At 45.2% G+C, this 12,984-nt stretch overlaps 1 protein-coding gene across 9 annotated transcripts in view; it reads left to right on the top strand.

Moving 5' to 3' along the window:
- MOB2 (MOB kinase activator 2) overlaps positions 1 to 8,867 on the top strand; it is a 166,721-nt gene extending 157,854 nt beyond the window's left edge. For all 9 annotated transcript variants that reach the window (XM_073347215.2, XM_073347216.2, XM_073347220.2 and 6 more), the window contains 2 exons: positions 3,774 to 3,898; positions 7,644 to 8,867. In XM_073347215.2, coding sequence (XP_073203316.1) covers positions 3,774 to 3,898; positions 7,644 to 7,942 — 424 coding nt within the window. In that variant the 3' untranslated portion in view covers positions 7,943 to 8,867. The remainder of the gene's footprint in view (positions 1 to 3,773; positions 3,899 to 7,643) is intronic.
- The last annotated feature ends 4,117 nt before the right edge of the window (positions 8,868 to 12,984 follow it).

The raw sequence follows: 12,984 nt of genomic DNA, 5'->3' as shown, positions 1-12,984 counted from the left end.
AGAACAAACCTTTCAGTTGCGCCTTAATCTTGAAATCAGTGTTTTCCTTAAATTGTTTCGAGACTGTTCTGTGCACATGGTTGGTGTACACATGGAACTTTACTTTCCAGCCTGTGACCCCACATCCTTCCAGTTGAATGCAGATTTTTCTGCACATAGCAGGCAGACAGCATCTGTCATGTAGTCTTCCTAGCTCCTTAGCGAAGATATGAGTGAGTGTTCTTGGGTGGACATTACACCCACTTTATCAGGGATTAGTGATAACATAGGTGGTTCAACTTTGTAGTGAAGCAATAGTTTGCCTAGGGATACAGCACTAATCTCCTTTTAATGCTTTTCAAAAAGTGACTTTTCTGAGGAATGTCAGATAACACATCTCCCTGGTCCAGTGAAGACAGCTAAGAGAGTTCAGTAGTTGGGCAGGTGTGCAAAAGGACTGTGCTTGATCCTTGGCGTGAGGAAAAATATCCCTGGCCAATTCAGATGCACAAACAATACTGGCTGGTGGTTTCTACTCTGCCTGGCAAGCCCTGCCCATCCTGAAGTATGAAATGGGAGAGACACCAATTCAATCAATTTCTTACACTTAGGGCTGGTCTTCATTACCTCCGCTGCTGCCTCAATGCAGCAGGGGTCGATTTAATGGGTCTAGTGAAGGTCCGCTAAATCGACCACAGAGTGCTCTCCGGTCGACCCCGGTACTCCAGCTCCCTGAGAAGATTGAGGTAAGTTGATGGGAGAAGACACCAGGGTAAGTTGACCTAAGCTACATCAACTCCAGCTACGTTATTCACGTAGCTAGCTGGAGTACCGTAACTTAAGTCAACTTACACTGGTAGTGAAGACAAGCCCTCTAATGATAACTGAGGAGTGTCCAGAACTGAGTCTTTCACTCCTAAAGGATGACTAAGGAATATGAAACCAAGTCTCTTGTTGTGACCTTGGTCAAAATGCTTAATTTCTATTGTAGTTTCCCATTTGTAAAATGGGGATGCTTTCTTTCTCCGACCCTTTGGCTGTTCAGAGTGTAGTTTTTTGGGCATGTCTCTTAACAAATACATGTACGGCACCTAGAACAGTAGATCCCTGATTTTGGTTGGGGCCTGTAGGTGCTACCATAATATAAATCAGTAATAAACACTACTTTATCACAATTATTATTAGAATTCAGATTCACTCCTTTTAATGATTATAATTGTAAATCAAATGCACAGCTACAAAATGGGGAATGTCAGACTAGGTGGTAGAATGGCTGAAAAGGATCCGGGAGTTACAGCGGATCACACATTGAATATGAGTCAGCAAAGTGATGCAGTTGCGAAAAAGACTAATATCATTCTGGGGTATATTAAGAGCAGTGTTGTATGGAAGACCCGGGAGGTAATTGTCCTCTGCAGTGGTGAGGCCTCAGCTGGAGCACTGTGTCCAGTTTTGGGCACCACGCTTTAAGATTTGAACAAATTGGAGAGAGTTCCAAGGGACAGCAACAGAAGTGATAAAAGGTTTAGAAAACCTGACCTACGAGGGGAAAGGTTTAAAAAAAAAAAAAAAAAAAAAAAACTAGCCATGTTTAGTCTTGAGAAAAGAAGACTGGGGAGACCTGATCATTTTCACATATGTTAAGGGTTGCTACGAAGAGGTTGGTGATCAACTGTCCTCTGTGTCCACTGGGGACAGGACAAGAAGTAATGGGCTTAATCTGCAGCAAGGGAGATTTAAGTTAGATATTAGGAAATCCTTCCTAATTATAAGGATAGTTAAGCACTGGACTAGGCTTCCAAGGGAGGTTGTGGAATCCCTGTCTTTAGAGATTAACAGGTTAGACAAACGCCTGTCAGGGACAGTCTAGGTATATTTTGTCCTGCCTAGATGCAGGAGGCTGGACTAAATGATCTCTCGAGGTCCCTTCCAGCCCTACATTTCAATGGTTCTAATCATTCTGTTTGGTGGAAGGGAGCTGGTAGAACCTGAGTTACAAACACCCGCCAACCGCACACCTCATTTGGAAGTAGAAGTACACAATCAGGCAGCAGGGGGGAAAAAGCCAAGTACAGTACAGTACTGTGTTAAACATAAACTACTAAAAAATAAAGGGGAAGCAGCATTTTTCTTCTGCCTAGTGAAGTTTCAAAGCTGTATTAAGCCAATGTTCAGTTGTAAATTTTGAAAGAACCACCCTCATGTTCAGAGTTATGAACATTTCAGTGTTCGGAACAACCTCCAGTCCCGAGGTGTCTGTAACTCTGAGGTTCTGCTGTATCTGTGGTTCTTTTTTAAAATTTCCTGTTCTATATTAAGAATGGATATATTTGAAGGCCGCTGTTAATTGATATGGTTAGGGGCTAGTAAACTTTAATTATACTTGTTACCTTTTCTTGGAAACAGTTTGCATGTCCCATGCCCCTTGAAACAGATCATTCACATGTTCCACAGTGCTGGGGGAGAGATGGTAGAGTTCATAGTGAGTGGAGAATGTAAATGCAGACACGGGGTTAGATGGAGGGGGATGCAGAAGGGATTCTAACATTTGCCCAAAAATTAGATTGAAGATGGACTAAGCTGTTATGCTAGTTAATAAAGAAATGCAGCAGGTACTGGAGGGAGACCAAAACTGGGTACCTAGCATTATGGTGCCATCTCCTGACAGCAAATGTTATTACACTGAATTAACATTGTGTTGGCCTAAAGCAGGGGTTCTCAAACTGGGGGTTGCGAGGTTATTGCATGGGGAGTCGCGAGCTGTCAACCTCCATCCCAAACCCCACTTTGCCTCCAGCATTTATAATGGTATTAAATATATAAAAAAGTATTTTTCATTTATAACGGGGGGTCGCACTCAGAGGCTTGCTATGTGACAGGGGTCACCAGTTAAAAAAAAAAAGTTTGAGAGCCACTGGCCTAGAGTCCCTCCTCCCCAGTTCTGGTAATTTTGTTTAAAGCATTGGGAGGGTCACAGAGTATAATTGACAAAGTACTTTATTTAACAGTCATGTGGCTGTGCTTTACCAAGCACTTTGCACTTCTAGTGCTTTCCATCGGAGGCTTTCTAAAGCACTTCGCCAACAATTAAGCTGTACAGTGTGGTGGGTATCATTAGCCCTCAAAATGTTTTGGAAAATAGGCACATGGAGGGTAAGTGACTTACCCAAACCTCACAATATGTCACCGTCAAAGCTGGGAACAGAACTGTGAGAGCCTGCTTTAACAAAGCTGCCTCCTGGCATTCTCTTTAGCCCTTTTCTGTGGATTTGTCCTGCTCGGGGAAAGTAACACTCAGGTGATACAGGCCTCCATTCTGGGCTTGACCTATGGAGGACTTTCCTTTGCAAGTTGTCGGTGTTGCTAGTGCTGCTGACAGCATTGAGTGAGCTCACTGGCAGAAGCGGAACGGTAAATGGAAAGTTCTGTACTGCTTTTATAAAGGAGATAGTGTCCGGACTTCCTATCTAGGAAACCATTCTGAAGTGAGTCGCTATAGGAATCCATGGCCTGTACTTCAGTAATGTTGTTGGCTCGCTTAAAAGCCCAAACAGCTTGAAAAAATAAATGTCTCTTGCCAGGCATTGGGTTTTGGGGGAAGTTTGACATCAACGTATATCTGTAAGTGTCCTTTTTAAAAAAGAAGAAATCTATCTGCTGCTGCTGAAGTTCTTATAGTTTAGAGTGTTCAGCTACTTGGCCAGAAGCATGTGCCTGTGTACTTTTATAAGTGTGCTGTAAATCAAGCTGAGGGTCCTAAGTGTAACACACAACACTGGCAATTCTCTCCACAGACAGTACTACTGGTATGATGAGCGGGGAAAGAAGATAAAGTGCACGGCCCCTCAGTACGTTGACTTTGTCATGAGTTCGGTGCAGAAGCTAGTGACGGACGAGGATGTCTTTCCTACAAAATATGGTATGTTTGCTCCTGGGAGAAGTGTCCTCTGATCTCTCTCTCTCTGAAAGGGGTGTTCATCATCCAGAAGTCACAAACGCTGCACTAACGGTGCAGAAGTGTACTTCATTTGTGCTGTCTATTCTTAATTTATTACTCTGAACTTGCTAATTCTTTCTTTCTGGGCTGAAATTTTGCATGCTTGGTCTAAACCCAAATATGAATGTTTTGAAAAGCTAGAGCAAAACTTCTAAAGCCGTTTTTTCGTTACAAAAGCATTTTGACTGGAGGGAAAGAATACTGGGCCTGATTCATCCCTGAATTGCAGTGGGGTTACTCCAGTGATGAATATGGCCTGTTTATCTTTGCCATGTGCATCGGGGTTGTCACCCTGATTCTCACAATCCTTCAGTCTCTCCTGGTGTGCTACTATGATGAGCATTTTCCTTTTTCACACCTTTCCTTGCACACTCTCCCAGAGCTTGGATCTAGTAACAGTATTGCAGGAGACAACGGGACAAATTGATCCCATTATTTCCTATTTTCATAGCCTTGAAAGCCAGAAGGGACTATTACATTATCCAGTATCACAGGCCATCACATTTTGCCCAAATACCTCAAAGTTTAGCTCAATGATTCCGGTTCGAACAAAGCGTTTTAGCCCTTAGGAAACTGAAGTGTTGTGTGCCACAGGCGGAGAAGAGGGGACAGATGACAGCCTGTGAGGTAGCAGGAAATAAACACTGCATCCGTAGAGTCACAGAAAACCCATAGTCCCATGGTTAATCCAGGAAAAGTGTGTTCACTTTTTACAGGGCTTCTCAATACATGGTTCACGTTCTATAAACAGATTGGATAGTGCTGGGGACACCTCCCCTCCCATTCACAGCTGCACAACATTGCTGTGGAAACATCAGTTGCCTACCTAGACAAGTGATATTTGAAAAGCATTTGTTTACTGCTAATTGTTATGTTGGTGGCTCCAGTCACCCCCACTCCTCCTTGTGCAGCAGCGAGGATGGGCCTCCCTGTTTCCAGCTGCTTTAACAGGGATCTAGGTTCTTAATTGCAATGAAGTAGTTACTTCACTGAACAAGTAGCTGGAAGTAAGGAGTTGGCGTTACCACTCTGCTACCTGGCTTTCTGTGCAGATCACCAGCAAGCGTTCTGCAGACTAAGGACTGTGGAACTGTTAAATCATTAACACACAATGCACGTAGCTTAACCCTAGGAGAGAAAAGGAAACCATGAACTCCTAGAGATTTGCAGAGCCACCTTTTTGCCAAACCAGCAGGTCTTTCCATCTTCTTCCACTCCCTTAGGCCCTGTCCACAGTTGTAGTGGCATGTAGGGTATGTGTAGCTACACGTGGCAGTGAAAAGCTCTGGCAGGGGGAGACTGCCAGCAAGGAGCTGCTGGGACTTTTCCCCATTGTGTCCCTTAGAAAGAGCCTTTCCGCACTGCCAGAGTCTTTCACTGGGGTAGGGAAAAGCTCTGGCAGCAGGACACCACACTGCTAAAAATAGCAGCGTAGACGTGGCAGGCACTGCTTGGGCATGTAGGATACATACCCTAAGGGATCTGGCCCGTCTATTCAACTCACCGAAAAAATACCTCACCACCTACGCTGTATTTACACCCATGCTGGGTGTGTAGTGTCTGTACTCTCTACAGGCCACCGTAACTGTGGACCTACCCAAAGTCCTTTTGAGTTATTCTGGAGGAGCCAGTTTTCAGAGGGGGGAAATTATTTGTGAGCTCACGGAGGTAGAGCCCACCTTCACGCCTGTTTGGATAGCACCAGCATCTGACCTCTGTAATCCCTTCACACCATTGCCAGTGGAGCACTGGAACTTCAAAGGGGATGAACCGGTTAGCAGGCAGCTGCAGGCTATGAAACAACCTCTTTCTACAACTATTTAAAAAAAACAAAAAACAAGCAACTTTCTACGCAGGGTGGTGGGGAGAGTTTGGGTTGCTTTTGCCTCTTTAGTCTGAACTCCCCTCCTCCCCCACTCCGTAGAAAGTGATGTACCTGCCACCTTATTCCATATCTGTGTCTTACTGAGTGGTGAATCAATAAACCCATCTACGACTTGAAATGTAAGGAAAAATGCAATCTTAGCAATATAGCCAGGCCTCAACAATGTACAGAATCTGAAAGAATTACTGTACCTTCTAGATGTGATTAACTAGATTATTATGGGGGTGGGGGGAACAGTCCCCTTGTATTCATCATGGAACCTGTACACTAGAATGGCCAGCACACTGGGGGATGGATGTAATCAAGAACTAAACAGCTGCTTCAGCCCCCAGAGAGAGACTTCGCTGTTACATAGAAATGTTGTGTGGAGCTACTAGCTGAGTAATAACAAGCATCTGAATGTGGACCAGAGGCATGTAGGGGGGAGAATATCATTCTGGCAATCAAATCACTAGCTCCTAGCTAAGCCAGTTCCTTAACCCCTTTTTGCCTATGAAATTTTTTAATTTAGTTATTACAGGGGTCATCAGGATCTCATATTGGTCTACTTCACAAGCAAATATGGCTGTCACAAAGGAGCCAAATGAGAAGTTGCACGTATGACTGTCCTAAGTCCTCCCCTACATGTATGTTTGCTGTCCCTGGATGTTTGAACAGCGCTGAATATAATCTGACTACTATCATGATGATGGTGAAGGCCAGACTGCTGGTCTGGTCTGCACCTAAATCCTGGGTGCATGTTAGGATGAAAATGAAAACTGACCTCCTCATGAGTGCCATCAAACAGCAGTTGTGTCCTGCACTTTAATTGGAGTGTGCGTATGTTTCTAATTCTGCATGTGTTCTCCCCAGAGTGCATTAGGGAGCCAAGCCATCAGAGGAACATAGCTGTGTAGCAACCTGAGAGGGCAAATCTGTTTCTCCTGTTGGTTGGTGCTATTAACAAGGAAACTGAGGAGTCTGTTAAAAAGAAAATAATTTTTCCATCTTGGGTTAGGTGCACGACTCTGGACACGGCACTCAGGTGCCTGTCCACAGGGCAGTATGCAATCTAAATTTAGTTTGTCCAGACTTGTTTTGTAGCAGTGCAGATCCTACTGCAGCGTGTCATCAGGCTATGAAAAGTACTATTGTCTAGGACTAAGTAATCCTAATATCACGAGTTAAATTAGTGCCTCTAGATTATGCAGTACATGGTAAATCTTGCAGTGGATAACTTTGTAGAGGACTTTATACCTGTACTGCACACACACCAGGGCCTAGATTTGTGCAATATGGTACAGGTATGGAACTTTCTTTAGTTCCCACTCCACCTACGAATGGATCCCCCAGCTTGCGGGTACTTGCAGCAGCATCTAGGCCCAGACCCAGACGTGTGGACTGAAAACCTGGGGGGTGGAGCAGAAGTGTGGTTACAACTGAGGAGGGTGAACAGGCAGGCAGATGAGGAGTTGTCTGCCAGGTTTCACTGGAGTTGTGGCCCCCAAAATTGAGATATTAAAAACAATAAATTTGGGTGGGTGTTTGCTTCCTAATAAACTTGCAAGAGTTGGCAGCCCTGGAAGGGGAATAAGCAATGGCAGTGTTGACTGATGGGCTCCATCCAGTTAAATCCTACTTCTCCATTACAGCTTTAAAGACAATATCCTGCCTTTTAAAAAGAAGTAAGTTGCACCAGTCTGTACATTGGCAGGGACAGATGCTTCCCTTCGGCTGAAACGATGGATTTGATCACCTAGCACTACGTGCGTGTCTCAGGTTTTCTTTCTCTCCTCTTCACAGGCAAAGAATTCCCCAACTCCTTTGAGTCCTTAGTAAAGAAGATTTGCAAGTATCTGTTCCATGTGCTGGCCCACATCTACTCCTCCCACTTTAAGGAGACTTTGGCACTGGAGCTGCATGGACACTTAAATACACTCTACACACACTTCATCCTATTCATCAGGGAGTTCAACCTGGTGGACCCTAAAGAAACCACCATCATGGATGACCTCACGGAGATCCTCTGCAGCAGCGGGAGCAGTAGTAATGGGAGTGGCAACAGCTGCGCAGGAGCACAGAACCATGTGAAGGAGAGATGAGCCTTCCTCTGGAGCAAAACTAACATTAACATAAAAACAATATTATATATTCTATATATATGTGTGTGTGTGTATGTGTGTGTGTATATGTGCATATATATATACAGACATACACAGCGATGAAAGTTTAAGAAATTATGCTGCCACCACAGGACGTGTAGTCGTGTGGGACTGTACGGAGCTTTTGTTAATGCACCATCTGGTGAGAAGTTGCACCAATCTTATTTTATTGTTTTCTCCTGTTCCTTCTTTCTTTTCCCCCTGTCAGATGGCTGACGAATGCTGTTTTTAGAGAAGAACCATGTGTTTGAGTTGGGCTGCTGTTCTTTTTTTTTGGTCTTTTTTCCCTCAGTCTTGAGTGCAAGCCCTTCTGTCTTTCTAGGATGGTGGTACTGCCATTTTAAAAATATATATTATGTTATAAGAAGTGACTTTTACTCTGAAGTGGCTTAAATGCAGATTTTGTTTTGGGGTTTGGTTTTTACATAGACTCCCCCTCCCAGTTTTACATAGAGTCCCCAGTCAATTGCATCTTGCCCTTTGCTGGCTTGGAATGGGAAGAAGAGATGCCTGGCTTGACTGTAGTAGCGGTAGGGGCTTGCTACAAATGTAGTGGGTGTGATGCTTCATCTGTCTATGAACCTGCAAGAGGATCCACAAGGCTTTCTGCTTGTTGCTCCAACAAAATACGTATACTTGTTTCCTTGCCCCTCCCGTCCCAGGCACACATCCAGAAATAATAGTAGTGAGATCACTGGGGTCTGTAAGAGCCACCACCATTAACTTCCCATAGAAAAGGGGGTCAGGGGGAGAAGGGTGCACTGGGTCAGTCACCGGCTGTGATAGAGAGATGGCTGTTGGCATAAAATTATATTGTTGGCTTATTTTAGTTCATCTGTTCAATAATAAAAAAATTTCTATCAGGCACGAGCCTTGTTTTTGTCTGCAGCGACACAAATCACTAAATCTTTGCTTAAAAGATGCAGAGGTGGTTTGCCAGGTGAGCACATGGGAGACTGTTAGCCTGGCTAGGTACCTGCAGATAGTCTAATTTTGAAAGGATAATGTCAACCAATTTTAAAAAAACCTGCTATTTTCCAACCCATACATCACATTTTGTTCATTTTATGCATTGCTACCATAATATAAACAAGTACCCGCAGAGGGTGCTGCAGCGTGATAAGAACTGCATATACCTGTTTGTACAGAATCGGTGCTGAACAGCTTACAGTCTCCGAAGTAGTGGGGACAAGGGATATACACACCTGTGTGAACTTTTCATGCACACTTTAATCTCCAGTCGGCATATTGTTTCTAATTACATAAAGACTTCTCACCAGTTGCTTGGCTAATTTCTTGTTGGCACTGTGGCAGAAGTCTTGAGGTGGGACTTGGAGAGACCAATAACCTTATTAATTAGTTCAGGGAAGGTGTCAGCTTAAGGTATACTCAATCTTATATCCTAACGAGGCTGTTGCAAACATCATTCTTTTGTATGTACTCCCTTGTTTGCACCATATTGTAGAAACACCAGAGCAGCAATTGGACCAATAATTGCTTGCTTCAAGGGACCTTCAGGCACTGATTGGTGTTATGAAAATAGTGGCAATTTTGAAGTTAAGGGAGGGGTTGATCTATTTGGGCTACCTTGAGCATAAACTTTCACAACCCTGTCTGCTGGACAGCTATATGTTCAGATATGCCAGGCGTAGATTTCCCACAACACTGTACCTGCTCAAGGTCAGGGACAGAAGGCTAGTGACTGTCCTTAATCTAAAGGTAAGCCTCTGCCCTGAGGTACAGTACCCTGCCTATGTGAAGGGGAGACATCTTTTTAATGGATAATTAGCATCAGACAGTTACTTCCAACCAGTAAGCTGGTTTAGTAGGACACAGGGTAAGTTAGGAATTCATTAATTTAGTGCCTTTACAAAAGTTAGAAAGCTACTAAGTATTCATGCAGAAGCCCGTGACATCACCTAGCCCCATTTAAAACAAAAAACAATTCCTCCCATTAAAGACAGATGACTAAACAGTGTTAAATGTATTGTGGTCTTCAACTGCAATCTATGGGTAGGAGAGCAGCCAGTATAGAGTACAAAAGTGAAAGCTAAGAATTCCTCAGTTCTCATCCTGGCTGCCCCCTAACCTCTGGGCAAGTTAGCTAGGGCCAACTTCTCAAAAGTAAACAGTAATTTTGGGGGGGCTACCATTTTTGAGAACCCAACCTGAGACACCCCTTAAAGGGGCCTGATTTTCAGAAAGTGCTAAACATTCACCCTCTGAAAATCAAAACCTATAAAAGTGTCAAGTTGGGCACTCCAAACCAGGAGTCAGTTTTGAATATTTAGGTGTTAGAGCCCAGTTCTGCAGTCATCAAAGTTAGGGCAAAGCGCCTGTTGACTTCACCCATTCTGCTTGAGTTTCCTTATGTCTAGCATGGGATTAAATTTCTCTCCTGCCTAAGAGGAAACTTGTGCTAGTGTCTTAAAAGCATTGTAGGCAAGCCCATGTAGACACTTAGCTTGGTTTAAAAGCACCTTCTATCAGTTAGGTCAGTTCCTTACCAATTTAAACTACAATTAAACAAAAGCCTTCTATGTGATAAGGTCCGCAGAGCCATTGGACTGAGACATTCCCATCTGCTCGTAGCTTGGGGCAGAATCAGATCTATCAGGCACTGGCAGTAGGCTGCATCTCACCTGAAGTTCCAGCTAATTTTATCTGCCTCACCAGCAGTCCGCAACTCAGCCACCCCTCCCTGCTGTAGTGGTTTAGGGAGGAGCATTTCAAACTTCTCCCTAATAACAATTTGGTCCTAGCTGTCCCTGCCTTTTGATAACATTGTCCTCACAGTTCCACTTGCCCTTCTCTGAGGCATGTGTTGCTTCAGGGACAGATCTAAGCTAAAAACGCCAGAGTTAAAAGAAGGGTCTGTCTCCTTGGGGAGCTCAACCTGTTCTGGGGTCAGGCTGCTGCTCACAGGAAAGTCGCCAGACAGGATTGAAAAACTGCCTTTAGGCACGAACAGATCATTTCCATGAGGGAAGTGTGTCAGACGGAAGTTCATGCCCAAGTCCTTAGAGCCTTCGCTCCTGCCTGTGGAGCTCAGCCGCCATCTCCTGGCACGGATGGAGGAGACAGATGGGGCTTTCAAGCTCAGCTCTCTCTCCTCCTGCTATCACCTCTTCCCAGACCTTCCAGCTGATCCCTAGTGATATCCCAGGCTGGGATCTCTGCTGAAAGAACAGACCAAATAGATTCCATGCACAAGAGAAGGCAGAGGGTCAAGAGAACTCAATCTGGAAGCCCTAGCCAGTGCCTTCCTTGAGAAACCCATGCAGGGGAGGGGAGACAATAAACCCAGCCTCTTTGAGGACAGGGTGACAGCTAGTCACTTGAAATATTTTTGGACCATTCTCTGAAGCAGAATTATGGGGACAAACTCCCCAGAAGGAGCTAAATGAATAAAGCATCCAGCTTCATGGAGTGGAGCCTGGCAGCTCAGTGCTGGGGAAAAAACCCAGGCCACAGCTAGGTACTGATTCCATTAGGCATGCACAGACCCCCCCAAATGGGATTCCTCCTCAGGGAAAGAGGGCAGCTGTCCAAACCAGAGTTAGGGTGTTTTATATATATTATTTGATCAAATATATACTCCCCCGCAAAGGTCAGACTCCATCAGGCAAAGGACTGTGAAACCACACTTAGGAGGTCTGCAGCCACCTTAGACGAGCTATAGCTATATGTGTCCCTCTTTGTACTCGTGAAGATGGAACAAAAGGATTTTCTACCGCACCTAAACAACAGGAAAAGAGTTGGGCTGTCCTTCCCTGCTGCTGTGGGTCACCATTCCCTAGTATGCAGGTTATTCCCCTCAGCTTCTGTTGCAGATTCCCATGCTTCATCTCAGCTGGCCAGGGTGTGACAAGATGGACAGCAGCCCAGCTGTGAAAGAACAAGCAGACGCTATGAGGGCTTTTTGGCCCCTTACTTTTCTTTCTTTCTAACCCTCCCCACTGCTGCCTTCCACCCTATAAAGCCAGAAGGTTCCTCTGTGTGCACCAATCCAAACACATCGTGGTAAAATTACCAAAGGTCTGTAGTGCTCAGGGGCTCTGTTTCTAAATAAGGGAGGTTTTTACCTGGAAGAGCGGCCACCTCACTATACAAGCCCTTCACAGGGAGCCAGGTCCAGGCAGGCATCACCTTAAAGCCTGTCTCTTCAGTAGGAAAACTCTCCAGTGGCATTATAGGGGAAAAAATGAGCCCTGTCATCCCACACACTCTGTGCGTCTCCACAAGCATTGCTAACAAGGAGGGGCAGATGGGTCACGCTCAACCTAACAATCCGTGGCTTAAGGCCTTCTCCCTGAAAATGATAGTGGGATATAAATCTGTTTCTCATGGGTATATGGAGGTTCACTCCTTGAGATCAGCTGCTCAGGCGAATCTGTGCTCAATTCTCTTAGTGCTACAGGGGAAAGTAGAGGTTATTCAGAGGTGTCCACTTACAATTCTAACAGGACATTATAGACAGGAACAGAGGTCACAAGGCAAGGTGCGTTAGTCCCTGAAGCAGAGGTGAAAGTAAGCCGGTCCGGTACAGCGTACCAGCAAGGGCTGGTACACGGCCGACTGTACCGGCAGGGGGCAGCCTCCCCGGGCCCTTTAAATCACCACCAGAGCCCCGCTATCGGAGCCTAGGGGTAGCGGCGGTGGTGGCCTTGGGCTCTGGCAGTGATTTAAAGGGCCCGGGGATTTTAAAGACCCTGCCCCTTCTGGTTGAGGCCTTGCCCCCTGCTCAGGACTCTGGCATACCGGTAAGTCCTTAAAAGTTACTTTCACCCCTGCCCTGAAATAACAGGAGAAAATACATGTTTGCAAATGGTGCCTAGAACAAATGCAGGCAGGGTGCTGAGGCGAGACAGCAGCTTCCCTCCGCTGCCTCACAGCGATCTGCGTGACTCCCAACTAGCTCACGCTGGAGTTCGGCTCCAGAATGGGGCCACGGCTTCTTTCAATGTGGGAGCAAATGTCTT

This window comes from Lepidochelys kempii, chromosome 6 (genome assembly GCF_965140285.1).
Source record: "Lepidochelys kempii isolate rLepKem1 chromosome 6, rLepKem1.hap1, whole genome shotgun sequence".
Lineage (NCBI taxonomy): Eukaryota > Metazoa > Chordata > Testudines > Cheloniidae > Lepidochelys > Lepidochelys kempii.
The sequence above is the reverse complement of the archived record's forward strand: the minus strand, read 5'-3'. Positions and strand labels throughout refer to the sequence as shown.